Raw genomic sequence first — 22,421 nt, 5'->3', positions numbered from 1 at the left:
GCAATCCCAAGGCGGGATAAATGTGAAGAATTTACCAGTGTCAAAGGATTTTTGAAAGACAAGCCCACAAACGAGTGAAAATGATGGGCGTGAGGTGGGTGTGGTTAAAAGCCCACATAGATACCAACACGTTAGAAAAGCAGCGCTTGCGAGCAGCTATGCTTGGCCTAAAAATAAGGTATGTCCCAGTAAAACGCCAAAACTGTATTTAAAAATGTGGTTTTCTGATTCAAATCTGCCTGTTCCTGAAAGCTGGTGATTTCAGCACCACAAACCCTTTGTTGATGCCATTTGCAGGAAAAAAACAGATGCTTTCTTCTGCAGGATGTATTCCCATTTTCCTTCCCAAAAACTGCATTTTACCTTTATTTTGGCAAATTTCTCAGTCTCCTCCAGGGGAACACGCAAACTCTGGGTACCTTCAGAATGCCCAGGATGTTGGGGGTAAAAAAAAAAAAGAAGACACAGCTTGGCGTGGATCGCTGATGTGGACAAAACATCATGGGGGCCTAATTGCGAGCTACCCCAAATAGCCCAAAAAGGGTCAGCACTGGGGGTGGGTGGGGAAGCCCAGCTTCTAAGGGGGTTAAGCACAGTAACAAATAAAATGTGCATAGTTGTCATTGTTTTCCTATCTCGTTGCCAGACTACAAAAAAACATGGATAAGCAGTAACAAGACAATACCAAAGGTACGTTTCTCACACTTAAGTAGTCAAAAGAATGTGTGTAGCAGTTTCTTTTAATGTTATTGTCTTGTTGGGAGATGCCGTGATGCATTAAATGTATTGTAAGGCAGAAATGCAAAAAATGAGTCAAAATGGTTCTGGCTTACTACATATCTTTGTTAAGCACCGATTCCCGACATCTTATACCCATCTTTACAACTGCTACAATTTCCTGCTTCTTTGTTATTATGTGAAAACCTTAAATGCATAACCAATAAATTAATTAACAGAAAATGATTAGAACAAAACAACAAAAAACAAGCATGAAGTGAGATTGTTTGAGGAAGGTTCCCCCAAAATTAAAACAACAAAATAAAAATGGCTACAAAACATTTTTTTTTAAATTGCTATTGTAATAGTTTCCTTGTAAAGGGAGGGAGGTGAAGGAAATATATTTTTTGGTAATGGGTTTCCTTATTTTCACATCCGTATCGGTTTTCGTCTGTTATTTCCCCCTTGCCAATCAAATGCCCAAGTACTACTCCATTTTCCTGAAAATCAATATATTCCCAAACACATTTATTGTAACCTTTCCTTCACTCTCTGCTCTCCACATCTAAGCCTACAATGGCACTATGCATCATAAAGCAAAATATATACAACCAACTCGACACCTCTCTTGGAATTTGTGTTTAAGAGACTACATGTCTGGTACTCTATTTGAATGCTTGTCTGTAGAGCACTGCGGGTGGCTTTCACTATGTGTCTGTGTGTGTCCATGGATATCTGTAGTTATAGGGTGCCTTTTGCATGTTTGCAGCCATGTATCCTCTCAGCTTGTATGTGGATGTTGGGAGACTGTGTGTGCATTATACAAAAGTTTAACCCACTGGCCTTGGCAATGCTTTTTTTAATTAACAGATAAATGGAACAATGCATGTTGCCAGCAATGAAACAAAATTCCAGCCATGTACACAGGCAAGCAGTAATCATACTAACACCTCTTCTGAATCCAGGATTATAACAAAGGGCATTCGAGGGGGGAGGAGGTTTAAGTGAGTGGGGCTCTGTCAGTCTCCCTTGGGCATATCAGGAGAGTGGTGCAGTTTACTCCCCAAGGAAAAGTTACCATTTGTTAGCGGGTAGGGAACAATGGAAGGGTTTTTCTGTGGATGAGAGAAGTGGGACAGACCATTTAGCTGCTGTCACACCCAGGAGGTTGTCAGGTTAGTGACACTGCAGACAGGGGTAAGGCCGAGAGGGTGTAGATATAAAAATGTATTGCCAAGATTGATAACACTAAAGGAGTGGGTCTAATTGTTTTGCAGGAAGATGGTAGTGCACATTTAGTGAAGCAAGGAGTTTGAGAACAGGATTGGTGGGTTTGCAGTGAACTAAAAGTATACAAGCAAGTGGAGCTGATACAGTGGTGCTACCTTGTTCACGGTCAATGGGCAGAACCACCAAACAAAAGTTGCGGAGGACATGGGGGAGAGATTTGAGGGTTGCTAGGGGCTTAGGTGCAGGCGTAGAGCTATAGAACTGTACTGCATCACAGCCAGGATTAAATACCTTACCTGGCACAATGTCCATTAGTGGTGCTGAGGGCTAGAGAGCAGCGAGTATAGCTAAGAGAGTATCGTGAGCTGCAGTGAAGAGGCAGGCACGCAGATTGCTGGGGATTTGAGGCAGGGCATACTTGGAGCCACGGTCGAGAAGCACGGCTGGGAGCAGGCACTATCAAAGGCCAAAACAACAGGTGGTGCTTTAGAGGAGGTGCCCCTGGCAGCACCCAAGATGATGGCATCTAATATTGTACAGGCCAAGCTGATGTGGATATCTGACTGAGCCAGGAGGTGGCAGAACTGCATCCAGGAGGGCATTGGCACCGTCCACTAAGGAACACACAGAAGGAAAAATGGCCCAGACACTGTGAAGGGTAGAAGTTAAGGTAAGCCCAGTGTTTGGGTGTTTTCACATTATGACATATTAGTCATGTGGTTAACAAGATGAAGACATGGGAGGTAAAAAATAGGGAGATAACCCTTAGACATGTATTTTTGTAGTGGAGGTATAGATGTTTCCATCCACACCAGCTGGGCTTGACACTGGGGAAGCCCAAACTGAGATCAAAGGCGACAAAGAAACAGCGCTGGATAGAAGATGATGACGTGGAAGATGGGGAGTTACCTAGCATAAGTTCAGGATAGCATAGTGTTCACAAAGAGGATGATTTGTTGCTTGAGGAGCAATTAGATTGGTTGCTTGATTCCAAATTCCTCCCAAAGGGTGATGTTAATGACAAAGGGGTGGGGGTTGTTAAGTTGAAAGAATCAAGAGAGCATTTTCAGAAAACGAGAAGATAGCAGTATTCAGAGGTAGTACTGCAATAAACATAGAAACAAGGAATATTTTCCCATTTGATCAGTTTTAGGTAAATGGCGGATGCCATGGAGGTAATGAGATGAGAGGAAGATAATAAGTGTAGTTTCAGTCGGAGTGGGGGGAAAGATTCAGTATAGACACAGTAGGTGAAGGTGATACAGGTAATAACAAGATGAGCAAAGGAAGTCAAGGTAAGTCTGCGGTACAGTGTAAACCGGGGAGTCTGAAAAAAGTGAATATTGTAAAGAAATGGCAGCAGAGGGTTTCGCCGGAGGGGAAGGGGTAAAAGGCAACAGTGTGAATGGAGCTAAGGAAACAAATTGCTTTATATGAGCATTACGATGCCTTTGTGCAGCCGATCTTGTACAAGCAGCCAAAGATGAGATATGGTAGGAGGAATTTGTGGATGTTTTTTAAATTATCACATAGGGATGAAGAAGTGTGAGAATTGCCCAGACGACCTAAAGTTCCTGTGACAATTGAGAAACAAGCCCTTTTAGTTTATGCATGTACGGATGCCAAATGAAGCGGTTAGTCGCTCTTTTCTGGTACACAGGTGTGATTAGATGTGCACAGCCTGATTATGTTATGACAAGGAGTTTGCGGTACATAGGAAAGAAATTTGGGGGGCGGGCAGACAGCGAATTATGGTTGCAGTGGATGGCACGTACACGGCTAATGCTAGGCCCTTTCATGGGTACCCTATCCAGTTTTGGGATGGGATGTTTTGGGAAGAAGGAAGACTTTTTGGGGGGGGTTCATATTGGCATTAGGTGATGCCATTGCACCAGTGAGGAGCTGTAGGCTAAGGTTTGAGTTGGCAAAGTCTGATATTAAGACAGCTATCAGATTATTGCTGGTGCATCTGAATGACTTTTCATTTTTAGGCTAACAGTTTGAAGGTCAGACTTTTGAGGATATAATGCTGTGTATGGGCAAGTATTTAAGAAAACATGCTGCCTCCGGGGTTACCTTGCTCCGACCTGACAACCCAATGATACAAGCCATGCTGAATACCTGGCGCTGGGCTCACCGCTTGTTAGGAGTATAACTCTGGATTCACAACCATAGGCCAACCTGGGCTGACTGGGAGGTATGACGATCGAAGGACATTTTACATATTGACCAGTTCTTGGCTAATGGGAGCCTGAAGCCATTTACGGGCCTACAAGCCGAATTTGGCCTCTCCGGAAACCAATCATGGCGCTACCTGAACCTCCTACACTGCCTTCATCGCCGCATGAGGACCCACCCGTGGACGCACCAGCACTGTGCTTTCCTACCTCAAATCCTGGGGCACCTTCTGGGGAGTAATGTTGGGCATGCATAACCTGCTGAACCGACATTTATATTCCCTACCCCTCTTAACCACTCTCAGAACTAAATGGCAAACAAAACTACAGGTGGAATATGAAATAGAAGACTGGACTGACCTATTAGAAGCGGGAGAAGGGGGCGCACAGGAGGCTCGGATTAAATTTTGCCTTTTTAAGACCCTGCGTGACTGGTATTGGACACCCTAAAAACTTAGAACTGCAGGACTCCTACACCATGCGAACTGCTGGCGCGGCCCCCACTAACATTGTGATCTACTCCATATACTATGCAACTGTTCAAACATTCAACCCTACTGGGAAGCATGGGGAATACGATGTGGGAGGTCATACCACTCCCACCCTCTCTTCCCCGACCACTGCTCATCCTGCATGACACAGACAAGGTCCAAGGCCTCTCTCGCCCGCAACTCTGCCTCTTTTCCACCCAACTATGTATCCTCCGACACTGGAACGCGATTACGCCCCCCCCTCTCATGACAAATGACTCTCAGCAATGTATCAAACTGCCTCCCACGAACAAATTATATATAACCTACAGGACAGAGGTCTTCCTTCACACCTGGGCCCCTTTTTTCCATAACACAGATTGTTGACTGCAATCCATCTCAACCACATCTGTAGCTTCCTTACCATTAGCGTACCCTCCCAACCCATGCCAAAGTTACACCTGTGTCTACCTTGGCACGCTCATACTATCCCCTTCTGTCCTCCCCCACGCCCCCTCACCTTCCTCCCCTTCCACTCATGTTCCTTCCCCCTCCGGTCACTCTTCTTCTCCACTTTCCTTCCCTTTCTTTCCCTCCTTTCACCCTACTTTCTCTGTCCCTTTCTCTCTTTATCCACATTATACACCTCTCCCCTCTTTCTGACATAGGAAATGAGCTCCCTGTGATTGACCATGCCTTCTGCCAAATACATCCCTTCAGCATCTCCATTGCCTCCTCTCTGCCTTACCCCCCACTGTCCTGTGATACGCAAAGGTCTACCATCGGGCCGGCAAACTAGGGGTCTTTCTATATTCCAAAGGTACAAACTTTACATTGGTACAAACCAAACGCTGCATTGCGATCTGAACTGACTGACATTTGCTCAGGGCCCCGAATCCTGCCATGGTAGCATGTGGCAATGTACTTATCCACTGATGTTTATTGATGGAAATGCTATAGTGGTGTGAGCTCTTCTCATTGTTATGTAATATGCTGCTTCAGTTTATCAATAAAGAATTGCAAAACAAAAAAAACAAAAAATGCTGCATTTGGACATGCTATTAGCTGAAGACTTGAGGTCTTGGAACGGTTTTGATTTATTTTTAGGCATTACACTACAAACGATCCGGATGGAGCTCAAGCTACCAAAAGGCAAGTTACAGAAATTCTGCAGTTACTTGAAGAAATAGTTTTGATAAAGAAATTGGAATTGAAAAAATTGAGCGCCTGATTTAGAATCCAGTGGACAGGTTACTCCGTATCCCGTCCGGTGAAATCTAAATCCCATTATCTTCTTATGGGATTTAGATTTTGGCAGGTGGGATATCAGTCACCATTGTGATGGAGTAACTCGTCCGCCGAGCTCTAAATCAGGTCGTCAGTCCTTTCTTGGCCACCTGGATTTTGCATGCAGAGTGTTATAGGCTGGTATTGCTTTTTGTAAACACTGGAGCTTCTCAGTGCCAGGGGCAATGTTACCTCATCTCAGAGCGAGGGAAAATTTGAAATTTTAGATTACCTTCTTTAAAGATTTCAGTCGATTAAGAATGTTGTCACTACATGATTAATGGATGTGGCAGATTCAAATCTTTTCCAGATGCAGCTGGTTTGTTTGGTTTTGGTATGTTCTGGGATGGTAGATGGGCTGCAAAGCCTTGGATGGTGAGGAGGTCAAAAAGAGTACTAGAGCATTTGTAGAGTTTTTTCCCCTGGTTCTTGGCAAGTTTGTATTGTTACCAGACATGAAAATCACATTTAATGTGGACAATCAAGCTGTGGTTGCATTGGACAATTCACAGAAAGCCAAGGATTACTATGAGTTTTTCAGTTAAGAGGTCTTAAATGTAATATATTGTTTATAATGCACTCTGTGCTGAAGCAGACAATACCATTGCTGATACATTGTTATGTTCACAGTGGCAGAGGTTCCTTGGTCTGGCACCTGCTGGGGACAAGCAGAAGACCAGGAAACCACAGGATCTCTGGGAACAGGAGACATCACAGTGCTAGAGCTAGTAGAGGGGCATCTTGCATAATCTGCCATCAAATCATTTGTGTTGACTTAGAAGGAATTTTGTGCTGCAGCACAGCAAAAAGGGACATGACAGAGGAAGGGCTAGTAAATAGACATACCGATACAGTTGGTTTTATCATGGGGCAGATATATAAAGCTTTGTAAGCAGTTTCCAAATCAGTAAGCTTGCAGGAATTTCAGTTTAGAACGGGTTTCTGGCTTATGGCCCAGTGGCATGAGAAGGGAGTTGCAGGTTTTCAGCAGGTTGGACAAGGACCTGGGGAGTGGTAGAGTGATAAACGTCATCCTATTGCGGGTGCTCTCTTAGCTGAGATTATCTACCTTGAGTTTGGTTTGTCTTTATGGCTGAAAGTTAACCCCTTTTCCGTTATGCACTGTTTGGAAGTTTTTAGTGCTTCTCTCGCTTCAGGAGGATCAGTCTCCAAGGGTCTTTTCAACATAACTTATTACTTGACAACATAAGAGCCACCCACTCATTTAACTTTCAAAATTACTCAGAAAGCATATTCTGATATCTTCTGTCAAGGCCACTCAGTCATAAATGCATTGGATTACAATGATTATCATAGTTCATACTTTAGCATGCCATTCAGTTTACTTGATTTCAGCATGCCCTCAACACCTGACTCACAATCACTACTCATGGACTGATTAAATAATTTACAATCCATGAAATGATGAATTTAGTTAATGTAAGGTGGGCTATTTAGAGGAATGTCCTATCAACATACTGTCCTAATGTTCACAGAGTATTTTCACAATGACTATATTTCCCTCCCACAGTCCATGTTTTACTATCTGGTAAAAAGGCTTTTCAGAAGAAAAAAATATAACCCCTAGAACAAGACCCTTGGTCATATTTTTCTTCTTATAACATTTATTTTGATGTTTATCAAAGTTTTAAGAAAACATTTAAGATATTATAATTTTCTGCAACATTATATAGGCTATTTACACCTACAAGCACAATCAACTGCAAACACCAGTATCACTTACTTTTACTTCTTGGTATTGTTAAGGCGTTTCTCTTTTACTGTAATTTTTTCTAATATTTAATTTTATTGTTTGTTAATTCATTAGCAGTTTGTGCCACTACCTAGCAGACACTTTCCCTCCTTTGGTAGTTTTTACATTATTTGTCAACAAAAATAAATTGGTTTACTTAAAAAAATCTGCTATGGCTGGCCTCAAGCCCAACTGAACAATGAGGAGGGTTATGCGTGGGGCCAGCTACCCCACCATCTAAAACATCCTGGCTACAGAAATGTCAACCAAAAGACATCCCATACTTGGGGAGAGATTACTCTTGTTCACAGCGAGCTGTGGCACCCTGTGGTGAAATCCAGAGATCCCTTGATTCCACAAAGCCAATACAGCGGCTTTTGATCAAGACCATCAACTTCGGGACCTGAAACATAAGGACTATGTTTGAGACTGGCATAACAGCCCAAGTGGCAGCAGAGATGACAAAAATACAGCCTTGCCCTGCTTGACATCAGCAAGACCAGATGGACACAGTCCAGACAGAAAAGACTGGCTCCATGACATGCTGCTGTATTCTGGACATAAGCAAGAGAGAACGCCCCACACACTCAAAGAGTAGTACTGAAGCTAACACCAGCAGTCAACAGTGTTATGATTGGATGGGAAGCCCACGATCACATTGATCTGACCCACAAAGGAAAAAAAAAATTTTTTTTAAAAACATGAATGCCGGTGCCATGCACTTACAAATGACAGCAAAGAAAAGGAAAAAGAACAGTTTCACAACAGACGCTAGACAATTCTGGAGAGATGCCTTGAAAGGGACATGACCATACTGATGGGGGAGCTCAATGCCAAGACTGGAAGCAACAACTCTGGGTACGAAGTAGTCATGGGCAACAATGGCCTTAGAGACATGAATGAAACTGGTGAAAAGCTTGAAGACCTCTCTGCCCTGAACAGTCTGGTAATAGGCAGGAGTGTTTTCCCACACAAAAGAATACACACGGCAATGTGGGTGTCACCAGACCATTCAACAGAGAATCAGATTGACCATGTCTGCATTGCCAAGAACTTCTGAAGGACCCTGCAAGATGCGAGAGTGATGAGACGAGCGGGCATCAGACCATCATCTTGTTGTAGTCAGACTAAAGCTGAAGAAAGCATGGGTGGAACTGACAAACCAACACCAATGGTATAACGTATCCCTCCTCAAAGATGCACCAAAACCAAGTCAATACTCGGTCACGTTCAGTAACAGGTTTCAAGTCCTGCAAGAACTAGAAGAAGACATATAACCAGTAGAAAGTCAGAGGGAGAAGATCAAAGAAACAGTGCAATCAACCTGCCAAGAGGTACTGAGTCCCAAGAAACACCAACATAAAGAATGGACCTCTACAGAGACTCTCCACAATATCCATGAAAGACAAGAAAGGAAAGGAAAGGAAAGCTAAGCTGCAGGTAACACCAGTCGAACAAGATCAATAAAAGCAGAAGCTCAAGGTAAGTATACCAAAACCAGCAAGAAAGCAAAGAGAAGCTTAAGAGCAGACAAGTGAAGATTTATCAATTGTCTTGCCACAGAAGCCCAGGAAGGAGCAAGTCATGAAAACTTGGAAGAACTTTATGACATAACGAGGAAACTCTCCAGCAGATACAGCAAGCCAGAAAGACCTGTTAAAGACAAAGCTTAGAAGACAATCATGGTTAACGAAAGGCAACAACAAAGATGGGTGTAGCACTCTGAAGGACTGCTGAATCAGCCAGTGCCACAGTCTTCACCAGACATACAGCCAACTGGCAAGGACTTGCCAAGCAACTGCAGTAGACCAACCAAGCCTTCATACATCTAAGAAATGGGAAGGCAACAGGACCTGACAACATTCCTAAAGAGGCACTGAATGCAGGCATTGCAGCCCCAAAAGACCCTCTCTAGAACATGGTTGTAAGGATCTGGAAGAATGAATAGCTCATTAAGACCCCCAAGCAAGGTGACCTGAGTAACTGCACAAACCACAGAAGGCTAACTCTTCTAACAACCCCAGGCAAAGTGCTCAACAGGGTCATCCTGAACAAAATGAAGCGACATGTTGACGCTCAGCTGCAAGACCAGCAAGCAGGCTTCTACAAATCAATCCTGTGCAGACCAGATTGTAATACTGCGCATCAACGAGCAGTTGATGGGATGGAACTCGACCCCTCTAAGTCAACTTTATTGACTATGACAAGGCATTCAACAGCGTGGACAAAGAGACCATTAAGAAACTCCTCTGCCACTACGGTGTGCCAAATAAACTCATGAAAATCATCCGGAACTCTTACAAGGGTATGAACAGAAAGATAGTCCTGAGGGGGGACAACTCTTGGAAGCCTTCCAAGTGAGGATCTGAGTCTGCTAGAGTTGTTTGCTCTTGACTTTTCTCTTCCTGTTGGCACCAGACTGGATCATGAAGACATCCACAGCAAGGAGAAGAAATGGGATACAACGGGCACCTTGGGCGCAGCTCGATGTCCTGGACTCTGTAGATGATATGGCCCTATTCTTCCATACCCATCTCCTGCAGATGCAAGAAAAGAAAAACAATGTGGCAGCCACATCAGCACAACTTGGCCTCAAAATCCACAGGGGAAAAAAACAAAATCCTGAAAGATAACACAGCTGCAGCAACCCTTGCAGACGATGCACTGAAAGAGGTTGCGGCCTTCATCTGCCTGGGCAGTGTCCTAGACAAGCATGGCAGCAAAGACACTGACATCAAGGCAAGAATCATCAAAGCAAGAGTTGCCTTCATTAAGTTAAAGATGATCTGGAACTCCAATGACATAACCCTGCAAACCAAGACAAGGTAAAGTCAGTCCTGTACGAAGCTGAAACTTGGAGAACAACAGTGATCAATGTCAACGAAGTCCAGACCTTCATTAACACCTGTCTGAGGAAAATCCTTCAAAAACACTGGCCAAACACCACCAGCAACAATGACCTATGCCAGCAGACTTTCCAACTCCCTGCTCATGAAGAAATCATGAAAAGACGATGGGGCTGGATAAGTCACACCCTACGCAAGCCTGCATCAAACACCACCAGAAAAGCCCTGATGGGGAAGCCTCAAGGGAAAGGGAAACGAGGAAGGCCAAGAAACACATAGCGCAAGACCTCAAGGCTGACTACAAAGTGATGGGTTACGCCCAGTCAGATTGAAAGAAAAGGCCAGGATAGAAATGGCTGGACACTCCTGGTTGACAGCCTATACCCCAAGAGGGGTAGTAGGCATAGTTAAGTAAATACTTAAAAAGAGTAGTGTAAAGTTCAGGATTTCATGTTCGTATTTACCTCCTGCTTATGTACAGAGTCTCAACACAAACAGATAAGGAAAAACAGATACAATTGTTCCTTGGGTGCAGTTTGCTGTGCAAGAGCACGATTTATCAGAACAAATTAAATAAAAAGGTTAATTTATGATTAAATGTGACATTGAAGGACCCAGACATACAGTCTGCATTAAATATGTTTTTATTTTCTGTTCACATTGCACCAAAAAGCAAGAATTCCTGCCCTTGACATCATGTGTTTCTGTATGTAGAACACAGTTTTCTTGAACAACCTTAGAAATGTTCCAAAGCAGGCAAACCCTGCAACTGTGGACTCATGTAAAAATAAATGTTTCTGAATAAATCATAAAAATGTTATTCTATTCATGTAGATATAAGGGCCTCCCAGCGCTGAGACATTATTTCGGTTGCATAGCCTCAAGCATACATGTTAGCTCAAAAGAGCAGTCTTCAAAAAAAATTCTGAATTTTATTTCAAACTCGATCCTTTGTATTTCCAACAGAAGAGCGTTCCAGGGTTTGGAAGCAAGGAAAACGAATGAGCATCCTTCACCCCTGTTTTTCGTGATACTAAGGACTACACGAAGATGCTGCTTTGTCGAGCGCAAAGTTCTCGTAGATTTGTAAATTCTTAACAGTCTTCTCTGCTCCACTTAGCCCGGGTCTAAGTGCGTCCCCGAAGCCCCAGCCATCCAGGATCTTGCCTATGCAAACACTGCCTGCGCTTAAGTGGCCTTAGGATATCTGTAAAACTCCATTCCACTGGCAGCATCCACTTTGTTTGCAAGAATGGACACGGAGGGGTTATGTTTTAATTTATTTTCTATCGTTTAACAAACATCAAATATGAAGCACTTTCGTGCTTTTAATCGTGAATGAAGGGGATACCAGCAGGGGACAATAACTAACAGCAAGTTTCATGTATACAAATATGTCTCAAATATTTTGTTTACTTGTTTAAACTGCTTTTAGTGAGTAATTACCAAGTTCTCCATGTCTGTTTGAAAACACGGTCACTTTTTAGGTATTTTCGAACTTGGGTTACACATTTCTGTGGGGGGAAATCAACACATGTAACTTATGAAAAACAGGTTGCATTTGCATTTCTTTGGGGTTGTGTTCATTTTGAGAAATTTGCCATTGATCAACTTTTCAATTGAGGATCACTGTAAAACATCAGAAGTGCTGCTACTGTGGACAGCATCTCATTATTAGTCCTCCCAGCCATTTTCCTTAGGACTGTCTTTATGGAATGTTAAGCAGTGTTCAACTTCACCGTCAGTCTTTGCGGCTAAACATACTCTAAGAAACATGGATTCCGGGTTAAGAAGACTTGCTGATTTTGCTTGTCCTGGCTAACTCCCTAACATTCAGCAAAATGGGACCATCCTAGGGGCGTGTCTCGACTGACAGCTAGTGGAAGAGGGAATATAGTGCCAATATTGACGCAGGCCGAGTGTACTGGGAGGGCGGTTATTAAACAATGCAAGATCAGAAGGCAAAATCTCTTGCCGTTTTTTACAAGTTTTGAGGTTACTTCAGCAGACGGATGGGTCGGTCGTACCCCTTGCTGGACCCTACAACCTTGCATACAGCGTAAGACTCCCTCGTCTGCCATCAAAGTGCTGCAACAGTCCTTAAAGGGTTAAAACATTAGTAGTCATGCTATTACCCGTGGTCAGCATGTAATGAGTGCCACACAAAGCCATACCTATAGCTTTTTAACCAAATCTTATCTTGAGGACTAGTGGTGGCTAAAAGCCAGAAATGGGAGAACATGAGAGGAGAGACCAACACGACATGGGACCTTTTAGCTGCTACGAGTAAGCCCTGTGTCATGCTATAGTCGCTGTCAATGTGCAATGTTGCACTATCACGAGCTCCCTGAAAAGGAAGTGGTTGCAGTTTGGAGTACTTACAAACTTGGATCCCTTCTTGTCCTGCTCCTCGCTGCCGGGGGTTTGCAGGCCGCGCTTCCTGGTGAGCTTCGGTTCCCTGCTGCTATTGCGGCCCGGAGGGGGAGACGACTCCCTGGAGCCTGATGGCCTGCGGACGTCCATTGCAAGGCGCAGGCACCTGAGGCGGAGGCCAGACTGTGGCCAAAGCAGCTTATCACTAGCCGGGAATTAGCTCGTCGGATCCTCCTAAATCCGTTGACAGCAGCCGAGACTTCCCTGCGCACTCTGATCGCGCGCCTTCACCTACGGCTCCCTACGCTACAAGGCTCAGAAAATACGCAAAGTCTCCCAGCTCTCAGCTGTCACCCAACGGGGCTCCTATTCTGCTCCCCAGATCCAAAAGTTCCCGCCGCTCTGGGAACGCCTCTTCCGCACTTCCAACCAATGGCAAAGCGCGACCCGCCCCATGCTTCTCCCGCGAAAGCACAGAGGCGTGTACAAGTCGCGTCATTCCCTCTTGCCCCCTCCCCGCCCCCTGGCGTTCTTCGCCCGAAGGAGGTGAATCATAGCTTTACGCACCTCTAAGGTATGTGGGCGTGGCCACTCCTGACATCGGACATGTTAGAGTCAGGCCAGACGTTCTTACGTCCTAACCTCGCATCAACTCCCTGTTTGCAATAAAAACAAGTTACGTTTTATTTTTGTCTTGGTTGAAAATTTTACATGGATGTGTGACTCGTAGGGTTGATACTGGCTGGTATTTTGCCGTAATCGCTTGTATTTTTAGATCCATGGCAGTAAAACGAAACGAAACGAAGTCAAATATATTTTCCATTTTGAACTTTAAAACTTAAACATCAAACGTGAAGAAATTGAATAGTATATGAGAGCTGTTTAACTTGTTTTAAAATGATTATTAAAGTATTCAAAGGGATGTTTGCCATATTATAAGAATATTCAAATCAAATCATTAGCATTTATACAATATTGAGACCTTTAAATTAGCTATTTTTCACCTTCTAGCTCCTGCATGCATGCCAACAGCCGCAATATGCACAGAAGACTCACAATTTTTAAAACCAAAACGTCTTTATTTTTCCAGTCTGCCACCTAAAAATGCTTACATTTCAATCTTAGTCAATAGCGAAAATAAATGTCCTCTATTTTACCTCTTTTGTGTTTCAAAATGTTGGCATGTATGCTTCTGGCTACTTTCCAGAACAGCAACATCTATAAATGGGCAGTATTTTTTTCTGATTCGATGGCAAACTCCAGAGAGTGGAACATTTATGATAGAGCAGTTTAAAAGTATGAGCTCTTTTTGCACAGCGCAGGCTATAAGATTGTCAGCACTCAAACTCAGGGTTTATTTGTTTACATTTCTGTACCTTGGCATTCTCGGACCAGTAGAGTGTGTAGCTTCGATGCGGACTTTGGTGGGTCCCTGTTGGACCCATCTCTCTTACGACAGAAAGTGCAATAGTGCCTTGTCATGCAATTGCAATAGAGTCTCGAGAATGGCAGGGTCGAAAGTCTCAAGTTTAAAGGTTTACTGCTAAATGTTTTTTTCCCCAAAATATTTGTATTGGTTATTTTTGGTATGAAACAATTGTAACATAAAGCATTACTATAAACCATTGCATCACATGTCTGAACATCCTTAGCCCCCCCCCCCCCCTTCGCTTCCCCTCCTCCCCCGCTGTGTGTGATTCCCAACAGTGCTTTACTGTGGTGTCCCCGTCTTTCGGTTGTTGGCTGCGATCATGTCTGAGGCATCAAATAAATTGTCTCTATAGCTATTTCAGAGTCCCCATGTTTTGTCCTATTTCCGAGGACAACCTCACCCTTCATAGACAACCCTTTCGGCCAACATGCACCAGTTCATGTCGTGCTTCCAGCTGTCTAGTTGTGGCACCTGTTCCGCTCCCTTAGAATTTGTCAATTTTACTCTTTGCAATTGACAGGCCCAGCATTATCCACATTCAGTACATGCGTTGTAATTCCATTTCTCCCAACACATTCAGGGGACAACATTTCGCCGTTGGGGCGAGGCAGGATTCACACACCTCGTTCAAGCATTCAACTACTTCATCCCAAAAGATCTGTAATTTCGGACAGCCCCACATCATGTGGTAGGAGGAGCCCACCTGACTGCACCCCCGTCTACAATTAACAGTTGTTTCCCTGTACATTTTGAACAAAGTGGTCGTGGTGTAGTATTTTCAAGTGCATAGGCGAAAGTCTGATCTTATGGCGACCTCTCGTCGGGAGGCCGTGGCCTCCACCCATTCATCATTCTCAAGCCCTCCCCCTGCTCCCCCGATCATGTGTCCACGTTCACGCAATGGTGTTAATGTGTCAGGCATTTTCTGGAGTATATATATTTTTATATGTCAGCGAGGTGGCCTTGTAAAGCATGTGGTCATCAAGGAGTCTGCCTTTTAGCGGCGTGGATTCTGAGACTTGTGTGTCCCTAGTATCTCTGACTTCAGTGCATGTCAGACCTGTAGATATCAATGTTTCTGCAGGAGCCAGTTGGCATTCCTTTTGTAAATCTGTAAAGGGTACAACTTCCCTTGGGTGCCACAGGTCCCCAGTCCTGAAGATATCTATTAGATCCCATTGGTCAAAACCTGGGAGATCACTCAGTGTTCCCAGTGCAGCTGTGTCCCATAGGGATGTGGCTTGCATGAGCTGCATAATTTGCCTTTTCTTGTCTCGTACAGCAAGATGTCCTCTGCATACAGGGAGATTTTATCTTCCCATTGTTCAGTCTAGGGCAGACCTCGAACCAAGGGGTCCTGCATTATCCAGACCACCAAGGGTTCCAGCACAAGCGCGAATATCATTGAGAACAGGAACAACCCTGGGGCGTGCCACATTGCAGACAGAAGATCTCTGATGCCCATCCATTCATCCTCACGTGCAAGTGGATCTTGTATTATAGCAGTACCCACCTAATAAATCCTGGGCTAAAGCCCATTTTAGCCCATACCTTAAACATATATGTCAATACAACAGAGTCGAACGCCATTCGGGCATCTAGGGAGAACACCAGTGCCCTTTCTTGTATTTGGGAGGCCCTGCCCAGGACATTGTGTAGACGCCTCATATTTAAGGTGGTGTTGCGAGGGGGCATGAAGCCTGATTGATCCTGGTAGACCAGGCCTGGAATTACTCTGATGAGATGGGTGGCCAGGACTTTGGCTAGGATCTTGGCCTCTTCATTAAGGAGGGATATTAGTCTAAAGGAGGCACAGTTCTCCGGTGGCTTCCATGTCTTGGGAATTACTACCATAGTGGCCAATCGTTGATCCTTGGGTGAGACTGCTAGATGCCAGCTCTCTATAAACATGTTCAGATAATGCAGAGCCAGTGTTTGGCTCAATGGTTTGTACAGTTCAATCAGGAGACCCTTAGGGCCAACCACCTTGCATGAAGACAAGTCCCTCACTGCTGCCACTATTTCCTCCTCCATGATCTCCTCCTCAAGGAGCGCCTGGTCCAATGTCGATAAGACTGACAAATATGTCTGTGAGGAAGTCCTGTGACCCTTCCATAGTAGTAGTCACCTCAGAGATGCATAGCTGAGCATAGTAGGCAGAAAATGCCTCAGTAATTTGTCACCCCTCATGCACTAATTCTCTTTTCTGCGTTCGCACCTCTAACACCCAGTGGCCTCGCTGGTCTCTCTTGTCCAGCCAGGCTACCAGTTTACCGGCTTTTCTTACCGACAACATGTTCGTGGTGTTGCATCGCTCTGTGATTCAAGGGAGCAACCTCAGCCGCTGCGTCCCTATATTCACACTGTTTGAGCATAGGTTTGTGCTTGGATTCTTCGCTTGCACCCTGAGTCAGGGCTGTCTCAAGGGCCTGGAGCCCTGTTTCCAGTGCTTGCAGCCAGGCTCTATGGGGGAGTTGTCTATAATGCCATGCTCCAGATGATGAACATCCATGAAAAGGTGCATATGATGCCTAGCCGTAAAAATATAATCAATATGGGACAGACTGCTATGCACTCCAGAGAGGAAGGTAAATTGTTGCTCATGAGGGTTGCAAGCCCGCCACATGTCCGTTAACCCCGTAGCTATAAGGAACTCCAAATAAAGGACATTGAGGGACCGTCATCTGTCTGGGGGATCGACTGTCATGCTTGTCACAAAGGGCCAAATTAAAGTTACCCCATATTATTGGTCTACCACCTGACAGGTTAATAACTAAAGCACCCAGTTTGAGGAGAGTGGTATTATGTAGATGTGGTGGACATATACAGACCAGATATTGATAGTCTGCTCTTCTCAGCTCCCAGTAAGCTCCACAAAACATCTGTGGGTATTCAGCCAAATCTGTTGGTCATTGATGGGTAGTGATTTCCTGAATAGAAACCCTACCCCTCTGGATCTATCTTGTGTGGGCCACTAGTTTGAAAGCCCATCTATCTAGTGCCTTGTAGGTGTTCCCCTTCAGGTGGGTCTCCTGCAGTAGGGCCACATCAGGTGCCTGGAGCACAACTCTCTTTTTGATTTTGTTGCCTATGCCATTGAGATTCCAAGACTGGAACGTTATAGGTGGTGTATTACATTTTGCATTCGTCTTTGTGGTCGAGGGAGTATTTGTCACAGCCGCCGTGGTTCGATAGGCCACATCGCGGGGTATAGAGGGAGGCCCCATAGCATCCATTATGTAGTGCGATGAGTGTGCTCTGAAACCTAACTTCTCCTTCTATTGGAGCCAACAACAATAAACATAACCCTGCAGAACACCCTTCTCCCTACCTCCCTGTATAGCAGGTTTGAAACTACCCGCCACCCCAACCACGCTGTTGCCTATTAACTAAACAGTAGAGTGCAGTGGCCACCACCAACACTCCACCCCCCAAAGAAAAGGGTGTATGTTACCAAATGTCCTCTGGATTCTCCAGCAGTGCAGTTTGCTTTCCCACGCAAATTGAAAGCTCTCAGGGCAGTCCGAGACCCCAGAGCCCTGCACATAGTAGAAAGGAAATGTTCTTGGCCGTGAGTGAATCAGCCCTCACCCTCAAACCACTTGTGGTGCTGTTTCTGGGCCACTGTGGAGTGAGGGTCTTGTCACTTTGGCGATGTCTGTCCATTGGTTGGTTTGTCAGTGTATTTCCGATGGTCCGAAGGAGGTGGTTTGTCACGTGGACGTTGAGAGCGATTCCTCTGTTGTCATCTCTCAGTTTGTTACCATCCCTCCAACCATTCCCACGCTACCTTGGGCATTGTAGAGTGCCAGGTTTTTCCTTCTGCCACAACTCTCAAGTGGGCTGGGAACTGCATGGAGTACTTCAGGTCGTGCTCCTTGAGGACTTGTTTTACTTCCATGAAACTGCAGCAGATTCGTTGGACCCTAAGGGTCTGTGAAGAATGATATGGTTGTGTTTTCATTTTTAACCATCAGGGCACTGCGCGCTGCCTGGAGAATGGCATCTTGGTCAATGTAGTTAAAGATTGGAGCACGTATTGTTAGCTGGGGAACTCCAGGTTTTGGAGGGGCGCCCAGGGTTCTATGCACTGTTTCCACCGAAAAGTACTTGGAAAGTCCACATGGTTGCAGCTTATCAAGGATGATGTCCTCGACAAAGAGGTCCACTGTGGATCCTCAGCCCTCTCAGGTACTCCAACTAAGAGACTACTATTATGTAGTGAGCGCCCCTCGAAGTCTTCCAGTTTCACACCAAGTGTCTCTTTGGTGGCGCAAAGGTCTTTGGCTTGTTTCTTTAGGGAGACTGTTTCAGCTTATAAGGAAGCAAGTGAGACTTCAGTTTTTTTCACCGCATACTCATATTGTGTAGGTCGGCCCTGACTAAAGTTATTTTGGTAAAAACTGCAGCAATTTTTATTTCTAGGGCCCCGGACTCTGTGTATTGCCACCATGATGTCCTTGAGGGTGGGCTCATCATCTTCAGGTGGCGGATGATCTGTCTTGCTCCCAGGGACCTCTGTGGCAGGCTTGCCAGGCTCCTCGTGGGACAGGGTATATTTGTCTAGTTTAATCTGTTGTGTTGTCCAAGCCCCTCGTCCTCCGGTCATGGGCTGTGGGTCTGCAGTGTATCGACTATATGGCATGGGGGACCTCATAGGGGTACTCGCAGCCGCCTGCTCGGTAACCAGTCTGAGGACAGACCACCCAGCGGCCTGTCAGATTTCCTCCCAGGTGCCCTTCTCCACGATCTGGTAGATGCGATGAGGTACTTCAGTTCCGGTGACGAAGAGGCTCCGGGCTAGGCGGATAGAGTGTGTCTGAAGCCACAACCCCTGGGCGGTGTCTACTCCTCTCTAAACTCCTTGCTTCAATTGTCTGTTAGTGTGTGCCTCCTGATATTCTCAGTTGAAACCGGCCTTCTGTCAACTGTAATAGTGTGTTCGGGTTGTCACTGTAACAACGTAATATTCGCCAGTGTATAGCGTTTTAAGCATTTCTTGAGACGCGTTTCTGGGGTAGATGGCGCTGGGCAGTATCAGACCCTGGGCTGTGGCGGTGGTGCCTTGATTGCCCCCAAGACTCTGAGTCACAGAAACAACTCTCTAGGCCAACCTATATCTGGCCAAGTGCTGCTTGTGTTCACGCTCCCTCACCTACCTTTGCATGCCAGCTGTTCATATTGGTGTAAGAAAGGGCTTTGTATTTGCCAGGCCTTTTCTTTGGTGCAATTGGGGGCTCCCAGCTCACCTAGGCATCTGTGTTGGGTAAAGTGTAAACTCTCTGTATGCAGGGGTGGGGCCTCTCAGCCCAGCTTCACTGTCTTCAAGAAGGCTTGCAGCCACCAGATGTCTTTCATTACGGGTGTCTCCAGCTGCGAGTGAGTCTCACTCGTGGACGGAGCAGTGGGAAATGGGCCTAAACTGTCCCCATCTCACCGGAGGCTATGCTGGGCGCTCTGGTTGAGCGCGTAAGGGCTGCTAGCTCCATTTCGCGACCCTGGAGCACCTCCCACTGCTTTCGGGCAGTTGTGGTAGCCTTCTGCCAACTGGGGAGAGGGCTTTCATTGTGGTGGCCTACCAAGCTCTTTAACTGGTGGTAGCGGTGCGTTGGTCTCCCTCCCATGTTGTACTGACCACCGCCGGCCTGTTTGTGGCAGGTGATTTTCACCATGTTTGTCAAAGCAGCTGCTCCTGCTGCTATCCTCAGCTCTAGGGGGATGCTGTTGATGACGCTTGGCTGTCTGCTGTCATGGCTCCATCTTGTGCTCTACGTGCTGCAGGTTTTAATTGCCGGGCTCATGTCATCATTCCCTTGTGGCGCCTCCCATATCCCGAACACTCCAAGTCATCCTTCCCTTGTGGCGCCTTCCTGTCTTGAGCACTCCATGGCCTTCTCCGAGGTAGCTTGAACCACTGAACCTCCTGTACTGTTGCTATGCAGGTTTAGTCTTTTTGCACCTGCAGAATACCATATGTCCTAGAAGCCACATTCCACTGTGATGCACTGAACTCTTCCATCATGCATTTGTTAATTGTTTCCAACTACCGTTTGCACCTATCACCTGCAAGGCCTCATAGCCATTGTGTGTAACACATGACTTTTTCCCAGACTCAATGGAATATTCCACACTTCCACGTGGAACATGTGCCTTTCTGAAACAGTCACTCCTTCCAGCAAAAATACCACATCTGGCTTTGCATCGAGACTTGGCATTGTTCCAGTCCTGTGCAAGCAACGTCCCTGAACTCACCTCCTAAATCACCCGGAAGTTCCAGTCCTGTAGTTTTCTACAGTCAAGTCCCTCCAGTGATTTCCTTAGCTCCAGTTCCCTTGACACATCTTTTGTCTCCACCTCCTGCAAAGCTATACTTCTTCTCCGGCGTCTTCATGAGTGAAGTCTTCAAGACCTTCTTCGAACTTTGCACAATTTTAAGACATTGGTTAAGTACTCAATATCAAGTTAGAGTGCACTAATCCTCTTGATGTAGTAAGCAGGCCTGAGTGTCAGCATCTTCAAGACTATAGGCTTGTCTACACTCCCTTCTCCCTGATTTCCCTCCAGCTCTCCTTGCCTATTCTTGCTCCAGACCTTCCCTCCAACCTTGGCGCTTGAACTGCTCTTACAAAAGGTCAGAGGCTTAATTCTGTGTTTCTCTGATGAAAAGTAGTGCCAAGAAGTATGCTCTTTGGAGCAATTGACATTTGAATTAACCTTGTAAACTCCAACCTGAGTTTATAGCATAATTTGGGAGTGTCCCTAACCACCACCTGTGTTCCAAGGGTAACCTTGGGAGTTTCCCTGACTCCAATCTGTGTTCTGAGTGTAATCTTGGGAGTGCCTGTAACTCTAACTAACTCCAACCTATGTTCCCAGTGTAACATTGGGAGTGCCAGGACCGCCAACCTATGTTCTGAATGTAATCTTGGGAGTGTACTAACTCCATCCTGTGTTCCGAGTGTAACCTTGGGAGTGCCAGTAACTACAACCTCTGTTCTGAGTGTAACCTTGAGAGTGCCAGTAATTCCAACCCATGTTCCAAGTGTAACCTTGAGAGTTCCAGTAACTTCCACCTATGTTCATATTGTAACCTTGGGAGTACCAGTAACTCCAACCTATGTTCAGAGTGTAACATTGGGAGTGCCAGTAACTCCAATCTAAGTTCCAAGTTTATCTGGGGAGTGTCAGAGGCGCCAATCAGTATTTCAACTTCTTCCTCAAGCACCTCAGAGATTCATATCTAGGAAACTTTGTTATCGTGCACTCATGCAGTAATTTTGAACATGTCCTTGATTGTTTGTCACTGAAGGTAATGCATTGTTAATGTATGTGGAGTCCTGCTAGTGTATTGATGGTAATTGCTTCTTCTTGTTCCTAACATAATGCATCTTCACAAAGCCAGAGGTTCCGATCCAGTGTACATCTACCTTTGCAAACATAGAAGGTCTCAAGAGCGACACATCCTGGTAAGCAGTGCTGCACCATTGCTGAGCAGATCCAGACTGCAAGTGTCACTTTTCTTATTTTGTCTCAATCTCCCTTCCATCTCCATACAATGCATGATCTAGGAGTTCCACCCCTGCTTCTGGCACAGTCCTGAGAGGGATAGGAGGTCCAAGATCAGCTCCAGTGTCATCTCCATGGTTGGGACCAGGTGAGTGCGTGGCACCCGCTACCTAGCGGTCTGACCCGGATAACTGAAGTGCTGCCTCTGCACTGGGTCGTCGCTTCACCCGCAGTCTCTGGTTCCACAATGCGGGCCGCTGCTCGCCACAAAGCTCCGGGTCTCCCCGCTGTATCTCGGCCATGCTTGTTTTTTCTGCCTCGTAGTCAGGGCATTGGTATCCCCGAAGTCTTCAGTGACAAATCCCTTGAGTTAGGACCATCAGGATTGGATGAATATGCGGATGATGGGGGATTTGTCGGAGGGGCAGAAGAGCCACTCTACAACGGCATCCATTTTTGCCAGCAGTCGGCCACCCCCCTCAGAGAATCATGAACTGAGAAGAGTCCAGAAAGAAAACCGACAGAGATTCTCCTTCTAAGAATAGGGAAATGACTATTCCTTTTCTCCCAAAATCTCATTCTTTTATAGTATTTTACATAAAAGTTTCATACATTCACAGAATTAGGTCA

The 22,421-nt window shown here is 45.5% G+C and overlaps 1 protein-coding gene across 4 annotated transcripts in view; it reads right to left on the bottom strand.

Annotated features, from left to right (window-relative positions):
- DIAPH3 (diaphanous related formin 3) overlaps positions 1-13,323 on the bottom strand; it is a 1,960,340-nt gene extending 1,947,017 nt beyond the window's left edge. For 2 of the 4 annotated variants that reach the window (XM_069205304.1, XM_069205305.1), the window contains exon 1: positions 12,863-13,323. In XM_069205304.1, the coding sequence (XP_069061405.1) occupies positions 12,863-13,003 (141 nt within the window). In that variant the 5' untranslated portion in view covers positions 13,004-13,323. The remainder of the gene's footprint in view (positions 1-12,862) is intronic. The other 2 variants (XM_069205302.1, XM_069205303.1) reach the window with 2 other exon arrangements.
- Positions 13,324-22,421: the final 9,098 nt, after the last annotated feature.

The sequence above is a fragment of the Pleurodeles waltl genome, chromosome 8, assembly GCF_031143425.1.
Source record: "Pleurodeles waltl isolate 20211129_DDA chromosome 8, aPleWal1.hap1.20221129, whole genome shotgun sequence".
NCBI lineage: Eukaryota > Metazoa > Chordata > Amphibia > Caudata > Salamandridae > Pleurodeles > Pleurodeles waltl.
This window is presented reverse-complemented; position numbering and strand designations above follow the sequence as displayed.